This window comes from Coffea arabica, chromosome 6c (assembly GCF_036785885.1).
Source record: "Coffea arabica cultivar ET-39 chromosome 6c, Coffea Arabica ET-39 HiFi, whole genome shotgun sequence".
NCBI classification, from domain to species: domain Eukaryota; kingdom Viridiplantae; phylum Streptophyta; class Magnoliopsida; order Gentianales; family Rubiaceae; genus Coffea; species Coffea arabica.
The window spans coordinates 15,246,729-15,263,102 of record NC_092320.1 but is presented as its reverse complement, the minus strand read 5'-3'; the positions used below and the strand labels follow the sequence as shown (position 1 = coordinate 15,263,102).

Genomic DNA, 16,374 nt, shown 5'->3' with positions numbered 1-16,374 from the left:
TGAGAGATTTCATAAGATGTATTTGAGGCAATAGGAGAATGGGGGAAAAAATAAGATTAACAATTGCAAAATTTCTTCTGATAAATCTTCCAACCTATTTACCCGTTTTAATTTTCAACTCAATTTAATCCGTTCAACTTTATGGCCGAAAAAAGAAGCAATTGTATGGACATTCGAATGACGAGTCATGGGCATTTTAATCAAAGTTCAAATTATTATTCTAAAGATCCAAAATCCAACAATTGCTTGGACACTCAAATTAGTGGTAATGCACATCTTAATCAAAGCTGAAATTATTTTTCTAAAAATTCTGAGCCAACCTAAAAGGTTAGTGATAAAAACAAGCCAGTCCAGACCTCCAATTGAACTCGAAAGGGACTAGCCGCGATTTATCCAAACTGCAGGGAGAAAAACACAATTAATTAAAAGGTTCTATCGAAGTGCGGACTGCCGGAACCCGGAAAGTCCAAGCTTTATATCGGAAACCCGATCTTTTTTTATCGGACTCTCATCCTCAGGGCTTCATCAAACGACACTTCTTTTAAATTCTCCATTATTCAATTCAAATCAATTCAATTCTTTCCCATTTTCAAAGAATTGTTCGCAGAAACTGCACAAAAAATTGCTTGTGAAAACTGAAACTTTCAACTTCTCTTCGTTTTCCTAAACTGTTTATGGACTTCCAAGTACACGACAGCAGCGGTAAGTCTCCATAGTCTTCAAAATTATCTAAGCTTGTCGATAATTTGTTTCTTTTGGGTTTAGGGTTCTGTGTTTTTCTTGGGCTTTTTGTTGTTTTGGTATAATTCTATTGAACTTTATTTTGCCTTGGATTTTTGCAAGATTGTTGATTTTTTGTTAGTGGGTTTTATAAGATTAGGTTAGGATTTCATAAAGTTGGTCTCTTTTGTCGTTTTTTTCATTCCGGTGAAGCTTCTTTTTGTCTCTTTGGTGCTTTTGTTGCGAAATTGGGTACGTTGATTTGATTACTTCAATTTAGTTTAAAACTTCCATAGTTATTGGGGATGGATATGCTTTTGGTGAATTCGGGAGTTCCGTGTTTTGGGTTTCTTGCCTGTTTTTCAGTGTCATGATTTCTGGGTTTCTGAGGAGGAGAGCTGGAGCTTGGTGAATAGATTGGTTTCATAATATTAGGATGAAAAAAAAAGGAAAAAGGAATACTGATTTATTAATGTTGTGTAACCTCAAACTACCAAGAACCAACTCAATTTTAGGTCTTTAAGTTAATATTTACTTTTTAGCTTTTAATTAAAGGGAAAGATTCAATTTATATCTGCAATCAAAATTTTTTGAAGATTCCACTTCAGGAATCAAAATGATAGGTGAGAGAAAAGTCAGGTGTTAATTGTGAGCAATAGAAGACTAAAGCTTTAATTTTGTCAATTACCTATGAGAAGATTCCTGCAATTCTGAAGAGAAATGTTATTGTGAAAATGATCAAATGCGATAAAAATGTTTTCTGCGTCGCTTTTTGGTTTGACACTACTGTTGGGAAACAGCTGTAGGTCTATGATTACTGTTCTGGATTGATATGTACCTGGTTATTCTTGTCAATTTTCTACCTGACTATGGTGACATGTAGATCGATGCATATGTGATGATGCTATAACACGTTTAATTAGCATGTTGCTTTCGATGCATAATTTTGTTTTTCTGCCATCTCTTTTTGTTTTAGATTCGACCACAGTTGTCAATGCTGTTCTGTCCGATACTTTACCTACATAGTCTCTAGTACATTGTTTCTTGTAGATTTGAGACTATTGAACACCTTGCTATGCTACTGCTATTATATCTTTGTTGTTCTTTGTCGTTGATTTTTAATTCTTATTCAGTGTTTTGTTCAGAGTGCGATCCATAGGTGTCAAACAGTCGTGCTGCTGACAATTCAGTAGAAGGCCTCTAGAGCGTTGATTTCTTGTAGATTTGGAATTAGTGAGCAATTCTATAGGTTGATGATATCGTATCTTTGTCTTAGATTTTACTTTATTTAGTGTCTTGTTGAGAGTGCCACCGACAGGTTGGAAGGTGCTACATTAAGCATCTTGTATGCTTAATAATGCAACTTGTTCCGCCAGCTGTCAATCTTTGTTATGAAGAGAGTTTTGGTTTGGTCATTATTGGTACATAACTTATTATTCCCATCTTTTTTCACCTAAGAATGCAACACTTTTAGTTTCATTTTTTTCCTTTTATTGAGTTTACCATAGATAGCTATTATCATAGACCAATCTATCTGAAAGCCAAATGACATGAAAATGACATGGTGCCTTGGTAATTGCTGTTAAAGGGATATATGTTTTGCTGGGCATAGAATTATCTTAGAAATTGTGGTCCATCATTTGGATGCGGCAACTTAAGTATGGACATGTATGTTAGGTGACTGAATTGAGATTTTGATATCTCTGATAGATTGCCACCAACATAAAGCAGCTGCATATTTGTTCATTGCATTTGAGTCATAGTCACTTGATCTTATCATATATCTCCAAATTAGTGCTGCCATTGATGATGATCTTGCCTGAACACAATATATCAGAGTTCTGATTGGTGGTTTTCTTGCAGGAATTGGAAGATCTTTTACAGGTTCAGCCCCATACCAGAACATGAACAGTGATATGGAGTCCCAGATCCACATACTTGAGCAAGAAGCATATGGTGCAGTTCTGAGAGCTTTCAAAGCACAGTCTGATGCCCTTACATGGGTATGCAATCCTCTTTTTTGATTATTTTACGACCTCAAGCTCTATATTAACTTCTGAGCTAGTAAGCTGCTTGTTAATGCATGCTCATAGGAGAAGGAAGGTCTGATAACTGAACTGCGGAGAGAACTGAGAGTATCAGATGATGAACACAGGGAACTACTGACCCAAGTAAATGCTGATGGACTCATTCATAAAATCAGAGAGTGGAGGAAAGCAGGGGGCAGGCTTAGTACCACACAGATCATGCCACAGCCTGTTCACGATCAACTACAGAGTCCAACAATTTCAGCCTCTCGTAAAAAGCAAAAAACATCTCAGTCGGTACCATTTGGCACACAGTCTCAGACGTTACATCCTCAATCAATTGCTGCGACACCACAGCCATCTTTGGTTTCAAAATGGGGACCTACTTCAGCAACTGTTGGCAGAAGACCTCACCATGTATGTCCATATTTTTATTGCACTGTAAATTTCTTTGTGCAGTAAACGTGTTTGTTTGTCCTTCTTTTAGCCTAGCCTTTCTACTCTGGGAATGAATGAAAAGATTCTGTTAGTTTACTTATTGAATAATTCATTTCACTGCTGAAGCATGATTTCCAATTTTCTGATAGGGTCAGCCAGTGTTATCATCTCCTCCAGCAATACCGTATCAGCAAAGCAACCAAGGCCCTGGCGGCCGCTTCACAAATGAGCTTGCTGAGAGAACCTCTGATCCACTAATTGGTAGGAAAGTTATGACGCGATGGCCTGAAGATAGCAACTTCTATGAGGCAGTTATTACAGACTACAATCCAATAGAGGTGGATTTCAATTTTAGACTGATATTTTAGTGGTTTCTTTTATCTGCATCAGCTTAGTGAAACATCTTAAAGAGAAGGATTTTGATATTTGACCTGAATAATTACACAAGGAATGAACAGGATTTCAAAAAGAGGACATCGCTAAAGAGATGGTTAGCAAAGTATCTGGATCTGAAAGAAAGTAAAAGTAGGTCTGAGAAGTATATTGTTCTTTCCCTAGATGTGATTCTGTTGGCACCAGAGTTTTTTAGTTCATTATGTAAAGACCTAATCAGAGTTTGAACTAGTGGTTTTCTTTTCATAGGGCTAAAGGTAGAAAATTTTAATGAAATTGCATATCCAGCTCTTCCAAATAAAAGATCCGAGAGTTTACTGCTGCAATTTTTCTTGATATGTTCTAATGGGTGACTACTGCATGGCATCTTAGTATGGGATTTTGAAGAAGTTAGCAGGCATGTCTTTGAGGGTCTCAGAGTTCACATGCTTACATTTTTCTTGAATTATTGTGTTTGTAGTGGCCATGCAGTAGGTTAACATGCTACAGCTCATTTCGATTCAAGAGCTTGAATCAGTCAGTTCGATGACCAATATAATTTCTATCAAAACTTTATCCAATTAGATTGGTGATTTTGTGACCATTTTCCATGTTTTGCTTGAAGATTACCCTCCCTTAGCTTCTGATGTAAATTTTATCATATTTACCATATCACCGCTAAGGACTGTTTAAGTAAAACATTTTCAGAAGTGGCCTCCTGATGGTGTCTGTTTTGTACCGTAGAAATTTATTCTTCCTTTCATCAAGTTTACTTTCTATGTGATGCAGCCACTGCACTTCTCTCTTTTTTTTTCCTCTCCTTTTTCTTCTGGCTTTTTCCACTTTCTTTTTTTTTTCTCCTTTCCTTTTTTGGGGGGAGGGGTTTTGGGGAGGGTTAGAGGTTATCAATAAACACAAAAGGTAATTTGAGGGGTTTCTGCTGTATATCTGTTTTTATTTGGGGTCAAAGTTGGTAGATGAGTGGCTTCCAGTCCACCCTCTTGGAAACTCATTTTTGCTCCCACTTTTTCCTGGCATTGTCGTATGATGCTGATATGTAATTTTAAACAAAATAAACCTTAAAATGATTTGTGTTACACCTCCATTACTTCCTAATCTGTTCGTGTGAATTCTGTTTATTGAGCTTTTACTGTTTGACTACAATCAAAAGTAAACGTTGGAATTCCTCTCTCTATCTCACTGTGAGAGTGATGCTAAATTGCTTCCTTATCCATTTAGTGATAGGATGAGCATTGAAAAGATGTCTCTTTTTAGAAGTTTTAACATTTGACTACAATCAAATTGGAATTCATCTCTCTCTCTCTCTCTCTCTTTCTCTCTCTCTCTCTGTAAGAGAGAAATGCAAAATTTTGCTAACTGGTTCATTGTTTCTTTAGCTGTTTATGTCTGTCTTTAATCTTCTAGTCCTCTACAGTGGGCATGAGGTTATTAATTTGGATACCAAAATTCTGCAGTTACCTTACCAGTCTGTTTTGTTTTTCTTTCAGGGCCGGCATGCTCTGGTTTATGACATAGGTACACCTAATGAGAGTTTGGAATGGGTTGATTTCAAAGAGGTACTTGCTCTATTGTTAACTCTTAATCTTATTTCCTTTATTTGGAAAATGTAAAACTTGTATTTATTGTCAGACTTCAGACAAGATTGAAAACTGAAAATTTCATCAACAACGTGGAAATTATGTGAATTTGTATGCACTTGATCTTTTATCAAGAAAGCGAGTTGTACTTTCCAGCAATTCCTTTGGTCAAGAATTCTAGTTCTAGCTTATGAAGTTTAATTAGTTTAGAAAGTAGTCCTTATCCTATATGACTCTCCATATGTCCCACATCCCCAAATTAGTTATTTTTGTAGAGATTACCAACTGCTTTTGTCTTCCAATAATTTGTTCTATTTTCATAAAGTAGGTGTGTTTAAATTAACTTTATTGTTTCCCTGCTTCACACACACACTAGATGTGCACAATCACTTGCATGTATACTTGCATGATCTTCACCTTGTACTTAAGAAGTAATTTGCTTGGGAAGATTGGGTCAGATATAGTTTTTCTTTCTCTCGTTTTCTCCATTTTTCCCCTGGTTCTGTCATGGAGTCCATGGCTTCATTTTGATATTGAATTGTGGTTGCAAATTTCACTTATTTGTTCTTCTATGTTGTCTTCAATTACTCTTGTTTAAAGTTGATTGATCTCTAGTTTAATCAACTGAATTTTATTTTCACGGTTAATTTGTTATAATTTTTGCCTGGCCACTCAGCTTTCAAATGCTGAATTAAAGATAGTTTGGTCCAAGTGACATTTTTCTTGTTTCATTGCTGCTGACATGCATATTGTTGTAATAATTATACTTCTCATTGTGTTGTTGAATGTTCATTTTGTTCTTTCAGCGAGCTAAGATAGCAAAGAATTTTCTTGATGACATTCAAACACTACACTTTGCAGATATCTCCTGAAGATATCCGATGGATAGGTGATGATCCAGGAATATCTCGACTAAATGTTGGTAGTGGACAAGGCTTTGGAGGCAACACTCCAAATGCTGGACGAGGGAGAGGACTTTCAAGGGATCAACTTGAAAATGACCATAGGCCATCACAGAATGGGGTTGTGAAGAAAATTGCTGATGATATTGAAATTCTTCATACAGACACACTAATTCAGAAGGTACTATATAATTAAATTCAAGCTGATGCTACCCTTTTGGTGCAGATTTTTTGTGTCATAGGTAGAATTCACATTTTTTTTTCCTGCCTCTGGCTTTCTGTCAGGTGGAGAAGGTAGTTGCTGCTAGTCATCCTGATCTTCTTGAGCTTGAAAAGGCTAAGAAAATGCTCAAGGTAAAAATCCAAAGAATTCCTGAAATGTAATATCAGCTGTCTTACATGCTTGATATTGGAAAATGATTCTCATTGATTCAGGAGCATGAACAAGCGTTGCTTGATGTCATTGCGAAGCTTGCAGATGCATGTGACGATGCAAGCGGTAATGAAAACGTGCTTCTTATGTGAAATATTGTTCTACATTTCCCAGACTAACGCCATGTTTAACTGGTAAAAAAAAAAAAAAATCCTTGGTAACTTGGCTGTGTAGAACTTGTATGATAGTGCTGAATAAAGTGTGTAAGATGGTTAGATTTCTCCTATTCATTTGTTTCAATATTTTCTTGGCATCTTTTAGTTTTTCAGTGATTTTTCTTTTTCATTTAATTTTTGCATCCTCTAGGAGATTCTTTGGGTTGAAAACAAAATACCAATACAGCTTCTCTCTCATTGAAATTGTGAACAAGAGAAAATATATTTTTGGCATGAAGGAAATTATATCCACATGGGGAAAAAAGATTTCATCTGGCAAAATGTAAACATAGGCTGTAGATGTTAAAAGACTACTGAATCGAACGATTGTCATGAACAGGTTGAAACAAGCTTTTTTAGAGTGAGATCAATATGTATAATTAGCTCAAACTTTTTGTTAAACGACTGTACATGGAAAATCATATTAAAGAAAGAGCAGTTGTAATATGAAACTGTCACTCAAATATCGTACAGCTTGATTTCATATTTTGGCAAAATTATGTGGTTGTGTTAATCTTTGTGTAGTAGATGGGGAGCATCATGGACTATCAGTGGGCATGGAGCGTGGACAAGGACATTTACATGGTAGAAATAACAGTGGCCCCAACATGGCATCTGAGATGAGAAGCAGAAGTAGCAGCAGTTATGACATTACTAGGGGCCAGATGCCGTTTGATCACCAACAAGATGATGATGTTGTTGTCATTTAACTTCTTGTGTTTAGTTTGCTGCATCTGAAATATTTAACTTTTCTAGAAGTCGAGATTGTAGCATTGTAGGCCGTGATGAAAGACCTGACCTGATGATCTTGGCATAGGTGCTTGTTGGCTCATGCAATGTGGACGATGTAAAGAGATCCCTTTGCTAAATTTCATCCCCGTTACTTTTTCCTTTTTAACCTTTTTATATGTTGCGAGTAATAAGGTTTTCCTTGCATTGCGATATATTCTTGCTCACTGCAGCACCTATAAAACTAACTAGCTAATTTTGCTGCGTGGGTGGCTAGAACATGATAATCTGAGGCAGTTTAAGTGATGGAACAGAGAGCATCTTTCCGGTTGCAGTGAGATTGCACGTATAAATCATTTCTACATCTTCAACTTTACAACAATCACTACAGAAATCGTCAATCTGATTATAGCAAGATTGTACGCGTAAATTGTTTCCACATCTTGAACTGAATAATAATCACACCATCTCTCTCCTGTCTTCAGTTTAGCAGCCATCTGCTGTACAAAATGAGGCTATTACATACTCTCAGAGTGACACAATAAATTCAGCTATCAGATTCACCATCTGAGCATCAAAATCAGGACCCTCCATTTGAAAGTGACTAGCACCTTTAATTAGATGGGTTTCGGTTTGTCCTGCAGCAGTTCTCAACTTATTCTCCAGTTGTTTTACACTGGTGAAACCGTCTTTCGTACCCATTACAAAAAGTTTTGGTTTTGAGGATTGTAGTATAAATTTGTGGTGTCTTCCAAACAGGATTGAAGCAGTTAAACCAAAAGGGTATCCCAAGCTCACAAAGCCAATGACTTCCTTTATTTGATCTACTGCAGAGCCAGCAATTGCTGCACCTGTGTCCAGGAATGAAAAGACGAAAACATGGCAAGTGAACCAGACATCTATAGAGAATATTAACCATGAACTGGGAAATTTATAACAAGCTCCCTAAGGTTATTCTTGAATAGAGTGACTGGAAATATAAGAATGGAGAGGCTGTTCTCTTTAAGTGGAAATATAAGTGGAAGGCTGAAATTGAATGCATGCTCATCCTTCCTTTTGCCATGCCAAAAGTGAGAAAAAATGGGGAGGAATTGTAAATGCAAAATGGGGAGGAGTTGCGAATGCAACTTCTTGTCCTTCCAAGTCTAACATGGTAAAAGGACATCCTTTGTTCCAGCAATGCTTAAAACTCTTTCCTTCCTTTTTTCTTTTCTTCCAGCAATTAATAAAAAGAGAATAATAATTTCTCATCCTTTCATTTGTATTTTCTCCTCTTTCTCCCTTCCTGATTCAAAAATTTCCAGCTTTTAGTTTATCTCACAAAGTCCCTTGGGTATCATAAGAACAAGAAACTTAGTGAGTCATTTAAAAGTTGAAAAGCAAGAATTCAGTGTCAGAAGAAAAAAATTGACAAGAATAGAAAAGAAAACCAACCAAAACATCGTATCAAATGAAAATTTGCACATGACGAACATTCTTAGCATAGTATGCACCAAATCTAAAAGTCAACATTGGAAACTCCATGCATTTCTCACACTAATTTTATTTATAATCTGCAGAAGCAATAACATGCAGGAGTAAGTCTTTTAACATTCCCATCTATTTGTTCGGTTCGATAATCTACCACCTACATGGATCCTGGAAAACCACCCATGCTGAACAAATTATGCATGTTGGAAATGACTGAAAATGCTGAAGAGGTTTCTGCTAAAAACATTTAAAAAAGTACAACTGGAGCTAATGCTCACATTTTCTCAACAAGGACTAACGGAAGACAAACCAATAAAATGCAACAAAAACTTGTCAAGAAAAAGTCAGTATCCTACAGAGTTCAATGACATCCAGTACTGTGATGGTCAGCACAAATTTTATGTGTTTTCTTTAGCACAAATTTCAAGTAAGGTGAGCATGTATAATTTGAAGATCACAACTCTAAAACTCCTCCTCGCTAAGAATTTCTCCTGTCCTTCAAAGCAGCCTTGAAAACTTTTCAAGTGTTTTAGTTTCTCCTTGCTCTACATATTGGAATGAAAACAAGCAATTTGTTACAGCTTGAAGCACAAGTTACTCTGCTTCATCATGGAACATTAATGTCTAGAGAAGAAGTAATAGAAACGATATATATGAAGGGTACCATCTCATGTTCAGTTAGCATAATTAATCAAAAGTTGCAAATAAAGCATGTGTCTAGTTGCAGCTTAGAAGGAAACAATAACAATTGCAATAACAACAATAAAAACATGGTCCTTGGATGTTAGGAAGGTGAAGCCTCTCACTTACAAATGCATTAGCAAGATACCTAAAATTTCATTTCATAGGACATTTGTCAAACTTTGTTACTTGTGGCTGTCTCCCTTTAACCTTAGAATATGATGATGGGCAATAATTTTATAATATGACTCTGTATTTGCATATATATATATATATATATATATACAGGTGATAAATATTTGCACGGGTCCAGCATTTGGTTCAAATTTAAGATGATTATAAACATCCTCGGGTTAAGCCAATGAAGCTCTTTTTCCCCAAAAGGTCATTCTCCAGCAACCCATGAGCAACCTTCTGAAAAAGACCATTCCACCAGTGCACCTGCCCTTAAATTAGTCATTCAGGCAATACTTAATAATAATGACAAGAAGTCCTGCCTTTCCCCAGTCTGTTAAGCACTATAAAGTTATGACTGTAAGTTGCAGAATTACCACCCTAGACAGAGTGTTCATCAACAATTGTGTTTTGGAAGGTGTGACAATTACGCGTTGAAACTAGAACGGCTGTACTTGTTGACCAAACGCATGGTATACTCAATAAATCACGGAAAAATTTACTTTGATCAGTTCCACCTTATACAGCAAAGAACAGTCCCTAAGAATAATTTTGCACAATGCAAATAATGCAGCAATTTTTGGGACTTCATTATCAGGCTTATCGAGTTAAGGCAACCATATTAGCACAACTAGGATAGTTCCAACTGCAAACAGAACCTTCTCTATCCTAAATGCCCCATAATAATCTCAACTGAAAGGCATCACAACCATGTATGTACATCTTCATTTGCTCGCAAACGTGTGAATTGCATTCGCAATGATTGATTTCAGCAGTAATCTTTTTTGATCCACAAAGTTGAGGTAGTAATCTTTATACAGAAAAACTTTAAAAAAAAAAACAATTAACCCTATTAAAGACTTCTTAACAAAGATATTAATAGTGGAACAATGAGTTTGAGTGTAACTTTGAGCACAGAATTAATAATTCCCATACATTTTACTATCTAATAGTATACCTGAATACCACTCGGCCCCCTCCCCCCCCCCCCCCCCCCCCAAAACCCCAAAAAAAAAAAAAAAAAGTGTGTGTAAAGAGGAGAGAAACCCTGCCTAAACACCTCAAAAGTACTGAGATAAAAGGAGCAAAAGCAGTAGACCTACCAGCTGAAGAACCAACGAGGAGAATACGGTTAGCATTGAGATTCCGGGTGGCCCATTGGCAGACGGAAACGACGTCGTTAACTTCGGAGAATCCGGTGATAGATGGACGGCCGGTGGATCTGCCGGCGCCCCTCATGTCGAAGGTGACAGCTGTGAAGCCACGATTGGCCAGCCCACGGGCCATTCCCTTCATGAGGCCTTGGCAACCTCCCAAAATGGAGTAGGGGTGTACGAGTACAAATACCAAATCGCCCTCTCCGTCTCCCGCATTTGGCTTGAAGATCCGGGCGTCGAGCTTGACGCCGTCGCTGGCCTCAATTGTGCAAAACTCTGTGCTGCTGGTACCACCACTCATTTTTCAGAAGATTTTTATTCTTTGTTTTTGCAGGGATTAATTGATAAATTGTGACACTATTCTGTTTGGGGGAAACGGTAGTAGAAATCGAATTTGCATTACATTGATTTAAAGAAGGATTGATGCCTTTGTTGGTTGTAGGCGCTTGAGTAATTGAGTTTAGATTTAGTTGTTGGTTGTGGGGTATGTTAGGGATTAGATTTCCAGAAAGAAAAAAAAATGTTAGGAATCAGGCAAGACTTTACAAACTTTTTTTTTTTTTTTCTCTTTTGGTGAAATATATTATTGTTGAAAGATAGGTTTCCGTCACTACTTTATTTGAGAATTTTAGAAAATAATCTAGTGATTTTGATAGCACTAGTTTTATCTTATAATTTTATGTGTCAAGTTGGAATTTGAAGGATGTTGAGTTCATTTTTTAAATTTTCTTCTAGTGGAAAAAATATTGAAAAGCAGAATAAAGCATAAACTCATTATTATTGCTCGCATTTGCCAATTGCGAATAAATTCTTTGGGAAATTCTATCCATTAGTCGATGTGGAAATGTGGGTACTTTCTGAGAGTAAGAGGAAAAAAATATGCTACCTGTAGCACTTCAAATCAAATGGGCTAAGTAACCACCAGACTAACATTAACCAACAAAATACTACTATATATATAAAGGAAGGACCATTTACTTTCTTGGCTTTTTTCTTTGTTGTTTTGAAGCTGCTGATTCACTCTCTCTATCACCTCTACCCCGTTTTCCAGATGGAGTAGGAGGTGCAGCACCTTTATTTAGTGGTCTTCCAAGCGATTTCGTTGCTGGGATAGTCTTTTCCTTTGCCTGCTTTACATCTGAACTCCTCGTGGAGACCTGTGCTTTCTTTCCACTCCACTTGACGTTTTCATTCTTCTTATGCTCGGATCCTCCCTTTCCATGCTCATTCTTCTTAAGATTGGATCCCCCACTCCCCTTACTATTTTCATCTTTCTTGAGCTCAGATCCTCCTCTGCCGTTATTGGAGGCACTGAGTGGGGAACCCTTCAATGCATCTAATAATGTACTATTGTTGGAGGAAGAGCTTTGCTTCATTCGATTCAAGAAGTTAGCTGCACTCCGTTTCTTCAAGTCTGCACTTGATTGGTTGTTCTTATTTTCACATCTAGGGTCCGGTTGCTGAGAAGATGACCCTCCCTTCCCTTTGTTCTTCTCTAAATTTGTGCCTGACATTTGTTTGGAATTAGTGCCAGCACCGTTTTTGGCATTTTTCTTCAAGCTCGTGGAAGCTGAAGCAAATCTATCTGCTGATCTCTTCTTTGTGACTCTTGGTTCTTCGGCCCTAGCAGGCTGTTGACGGCGGGATGGGTTCTTGGAATCCAGGCCAGCGCTATCCTCAGTTGGCATTTTGTTTTGGTCTCTCTTCTTATCAGATGCTGATGATGATGCAGATGCTTTTGCAGCAATTGAGCTACGTTTACGGCAAACAATCAATTGACCTCCAAGCTTAGGTTTTCGGAGCAAAGATTCTGATGGTTCAGAGCTTCCCTTGTCAGGCAAGGATGCTTTTTGTAGTGAAGCTTGTTTTTCAGACGATGAATCTGACGACTTGGCATTTCTCCGAGCCATCTCGTTTGCAATAAGATGTCGAAGCTCCATTGCAGCAAGAAATTCTGGGGTATTCTTGCCGAAGAAGACCATGGCATTGTTGACAAGCAGCAGTAGATCGCGAAAGAACTTGAGATTGCTGTCCGAGTAAATACCTTCTTTGACCCTTCTTCGCACTGCTTCAAGGTCAACATGTTGCCGGATCAAGCTCTTGTAATTTGGAGCTTCCTGCGAAGCAGAAGTAATCAGCAAATACAATATTGTTGCTGCATTACCGTTAGTGGGATAGGATAACATTGGCCATTGTCCAACATCCATATCCCAATTCTGACAGACTATTTACTTGATTTCAATTTGGTAAGTTGTCTTTTTTATACCGAATCCGCCCGCTAACATAAGCCCGACTTAAATTTACCAGTTCAAAAGGGAAACCGACACACAATTTCACCGGCCCAAAATAGGTCAGACAAACGACAATAATATTAGTTTTAGAGACCCTTTTTTTTTTTTTATACGGAAGCTATAATTATAAATCTAATCCCAAAAGAAACCTCAAAAGCCGGCAACTTTTGAGGTCCTCCCAGGGACTTATAAACCCAACCCCAAACCCCTCTAAGAACCGATGTGGGATGGCAACCCCACAAGGGCAAGCCAGTAGGCCCGCTGCTACTAAGAAGTGATGACCCCCCACGAAACCCAGTATAACTACCCTTGTCGGAATTTGCCTCTTGCGACTTATTCCTAAGAATGGCTTTTTCTTTTTTGACGGAAGTTAGAATTATAAATCTAATCCCAAAAGAAATCTCAAAAGCCGGCAACTTAACTTTTGAGGTCCTCCAAGGACTTATAAACCCAACCTCAAACCCCCCAAGAATCGATGTGGGATGGCAACCCCACAAGGGCAAGTTTCAGAGACCCAATCAATCAAATCTCCACTGAGTTTGACACGTCAGCTCACATAATTGTCTCCACCAAGAAAAAAAAAATCCTAATTTATACATCATCACTCATCGCCAATCACCTTTCCTATACGCTTTTTTATGTTTTTATTTTCCAAAAATAATCCAATTTACTAAAATTGAATAAATAAATTCACCTGGCTGTCGAGCCGGCGCAGGAATAGTGAGCCGAGCTTGTGACCTTTCACATGATCTAGAAAGTCGATTAACGGCTGAGATTCAACTGAAGCTTCTAATTTAACGGGTGGAGAACTATTGTCGTTTTGGAGATCCAGATTCTTAGTGCTCCCGGGAGGCACGTCGTCGTTTTCACCATCTCTCCTCGATTTAGTCGCTGAGCTTTGCACGTCTGAGTTACATTCCTTGGTCGTCGCTTCCTCATCTCCACACACTCCACCACCACCACCATCCTTTGACTCGGCCACCGATTCCACTAACTCAGGTGAGTGACTCACCGATTCCGGTTCTACCTTCACTTCGTTCGGAACCGATTCAGGTCCAGGCTTCCGGTATTCTCTCTCCACACTATCTGAACTTCCATAACCCGAATCCTCTTCCTTAACCAGCTTATCCTCCATTGTCCGAACCGGTTCTTCATTCCCCTCCCCGATTCGACCGGGTTCTTTCACTTTCACCTCGTCTCTCCCCGCTTCTATTTCCCCAACTCTTCCGTCCTTGGGAACGGATCCATTCACGGACTGCTCATCCTTGTTGTTGGCCATCGATGACGGTGACTTTTCCAGCTCATCCATAATAACTTTTACCTTATCTTCAGAGGCATCTCTCTCCGGCGGAGCCTCCGCCTCTTCACTTTTCCTCAGAACTGATGCCTTCTCCTCTCTAATCTCACTCTCTGTCGAACACCTCTCTCTTTCTTCCTTCATTTTCTTCACCTTCGATTGCAACGTCCTGCAACAATTTCCCACCGTAAACTAGACGACCACAAAATTTCTCCAGATGAAAAGGAAAAAAAAAAAAGAGGTCAAAAAATAGACGAAATGGTGGCAGAAGGGAAAGGAACGAATACACGATGGATAGATCGTAACGTTCGAGTTCGCGGCGGAGTTCAGCAACGCGGAGCTTTCGCAACTCTTCGAGCAAGGGAACCGATTCATCCGTGGAGATTATACTACCATCATGACCGGCAGCTTCGACGTCGTCGTCCTTGTAGGCGTTATCAGTATTACGAGGATCATGTTTGAAGAGGAATCGGCGGGTGAGGTCGAGGTATTTCATCTGGCAGTTACGCGGGGTTAACGATAACGAGAGAAAAGGAGAGGTAGACCGTTTCTGGATTTCGAGGGCGACGGATTCCCAGCTGTTGGTGCCGTAACGGTTGACGGCGCAGACTAGCAATAGATCTTCCCATGTTCCCCAGTGGGCGGCGTCGTCGGAGTCCAGTCGTTCAGCTGGGGCCTCCGATTCGTTGCCGTAGTCTCCGGTGGCTCCGTTGGGTCCGGCCATGATTCCGTTCGGATAAGAATCAAACGGCGACGTGTTTTATGTTATGTCCTGCTTCGCGATTCGTTCATTTTCATCGTGTTCTTTGACTACGTACTCATCGAGGAGCATGTTATTAATTTAGTGCTGTTGGGATGATGGGTCTGTACTCGCTAGAAGTGTAAAGAAGAAAGTACTTTACTTATTAAAAAAAGAGTACGGCGTTCTTGTTGAATTGCTAATACTAGGCCTGGTGCTGTATATACATCTCCGACGGCATTGAATTGGGCTCGGAATGGTTTGGTTTTGGTAGCTTTATTACACCATGGAATATGAATTGCATCCTTTTTGTTTTCCTTCTTTTTTTTATTTGGAAAAGTTTTGCAATTTGCATTGCATCGTCTATGCTGTTAGGCTAGTAGTTTGTGGTGATGATTTGACAAAGAATTTGAAATCCTTTCGAATTTCTTTATAATTGCTTGGATTATTTGGACGACATTTGGATTGGTAAATTACTAATTATTTTAGTGTTTCAAATGTATATAAATAATTGATGAATTACAATTCAAAATGCTTCTTAAGTAATCTAAACAATTAAATCGATTTGAATGGATTTTAAATCCGTTGTTAAATTCTTTGACCCGAACGAAAACTTTGGAGCTACACTTTAAATTATAACGCGTATTAATATTTTAATGCAAATTCTTTTAACACGTGAATTGACGCACTCACATTTATTAAGTCTATCATAATAAAATACTTGATCTAATCCTTGACAAACACCGGTAATTGTTACATGTAAATTTTCGGCAAATGTCTACGTTCCCCACCAAGCATGTCTTAACACCTCTTGTCGAACTCCATTTGGATTACATCTTCTGGATGACTTTTTTCATTTTGTTTTTTTTTTTATGAAAATGTACTATTGTGATATTTTATTTAGAAATTATATGTGTGATAAAAAAAAAAGTTAATTGGTATATGTATTAAGAATCTCTCCAAAAATTTAGGATTAATTACACTTTATCCCCTTGAACTTGGAGGTAAGTAACACCTTACCATCCTAAACTCATACTATGTACAGTTTACCCCCTAATGACATCAGATTTTAGAACTCCATAAAAAAAAATCGGTGAACTGACATTAATGCCCATACATATTATCTATATAGACTACCATGTCCATTGGGTGGAAATTTTAGCGCCTTAATAATAGAAACTCACGTGATGT

General features: G+C 38.2%; 3 protein-coding genes across 6 annotated transcripts; 1 reads left to right on the top strand and 2 right to left on the bottom strand.

Moving 5' to 3' along the window:
- Positions 1-365: 365 nt before the first annotated feature.
- LOC113693678 (protein EMSY-LIKE 3-like) lies at positions 366-7,543 on the top strand. 4 transcript variants are annotated; one of them, XM_027212277.2, is made up of 9 exons: positions 366-702; positions 2,584-2,723; positions 2,814-3,164; positions 3,341-3,523; positions 5,066-5,134; positions 6,017-6,238; positions 6,343-6,411; positions 6,493-6,556; positions 7,171-7,543. In XM_027212277.2, the coding sequence occupies exons 1-9, from the start codon at positions 675-677 to the stop codon at positions 7,353-7,355; spliced, it is 1,311 nt and encodes a 436-aa protein (XP_027068078.1). In that variant the 5' UTR covers positions 366-674; the 3' UTR covers positions 7,356-7,543. The 4 variants fall into 4 exon arrangements, with proteins under 4 accessions (XP_027068078.1, XP_027068076.1, XP_071909189.1 ...); XM_027212275.2 differs by having other exon boundaries at positions 367-702; positions 3,335-3,523; XM_027212276.2 differs by having other exon boundaries at positions 368-702; positions 3,335-3,523; positions 7,174-7,543.
- Positions 7,544-7,760: 217 nt separating this feature from the next.
- Positions 7,761-11,407, bottom strand: LOC113693679 (uncharacterized). Its single transcript, XM_027212278.2, has 2 exons — positions 10,803-11,407; positions 7,761-8,225 (listed from the first exon to the last, which is right to left on the bottom strand). The coding sequence occupies exons 1-2, from the start codon at positions 11,155-11,157 to the stop codon at positions 7,903-7,905; spliced, it is 678 nt and encodes a 225-aa protein (XP_027068079.1). The 5' UTR covers positions 11,158-11,407; the 3' UTR covers positions 7,761-7,902.
- Positions 11,408-11,720: 313 nt separating this feature from the next.
- LOC113693677 (uncharacterized) lies at positions 11,721-15,489 on the bottom strand. Its single transcript, XM_027212274.2, has 3 exons — positions 14,732-15,489; positions 13,842-14,613; positions 11,721-12,973 (listed from the first exon to the last, which is right to left on the bottom strand). Exons 1-3 carry the CDS (start codon positions 15,166-15,168, stop codon positions 11,831-11,833), a joined length of 2,352 nt encoding a protein of 783 aa, XP_027068075.1. The 5' UTR covers positions 15,169-15,489; the 3' UTR covers positions 11,721-11,830.
- Positions 15,490-16,374: the final 885 nt, after the last annotated feature.

What these genes read in the sequence shown, in the direction of transcription:
- LOC113693677 (XM_027212274.2), bottom strand. Translation starts at nt 15,168, where the DNA reads ATGGCCGGACCCAACGGAGCCACCGGAGACTACGGCAACGAATCGGAG. An exon ending in CGTTACGATCTATCCATCGT is followed by an intron (nt 14,614 to 14,731) that starts GTATTCGTTCCT and finishes AAATTGTTGCAG; the next exon opens with GACGTTGCAATCGAAGGTGA. An exon ending in TGCGCCGGCTCGACAGCCAG is followed by an intron (nt 12,974 to 13,841) that starts GTGAATTTATTT and finishes TCTGCTTCGCAG; the next exon opens with GAAGCTCCAAATTACAAGAG.
- LOC113693679 (XM_027212278.2), bottom strand. Translation starts at nt 11,157, where the DNA reads ATGAGTGGTGGTACCAGCAGCACAGAGTTTTGCACAATTGAGGCCAGC. An exon ending in CCTCGTTGGTTCTTCAGCTG is followed by an intron (nt 8,226 to 10,802) that starts GTAGGTCTACTG and finishes TCCTGGACACAG; the next exon opens with GTGCAGCAATTGCTGGCTCT.
- LOC113693678 (XM_027212275.2), top strand. Translation starts at nt 675, where the DNA reads ATGGACTTCCAAGTACACGACAGCAGCG. An exon ending in CCAAGTACACGACAGCAGCG is followed by an intron (nt 703 to 2,583) that starts GTAAGTCTCCAT and finishes GTTTTCTTGCAG; the next exon opens with GAATTGGAAGATCTTTTACA. An exon ending in AATGGGTTGATTTCAAAGAG is followed by an intron (nt 5,135 to 6,016) that starts GTACTTGCTCTA and finishes TACACTTTGCAG; the next exon opens with ATATCTCCTGAAGATATCCG.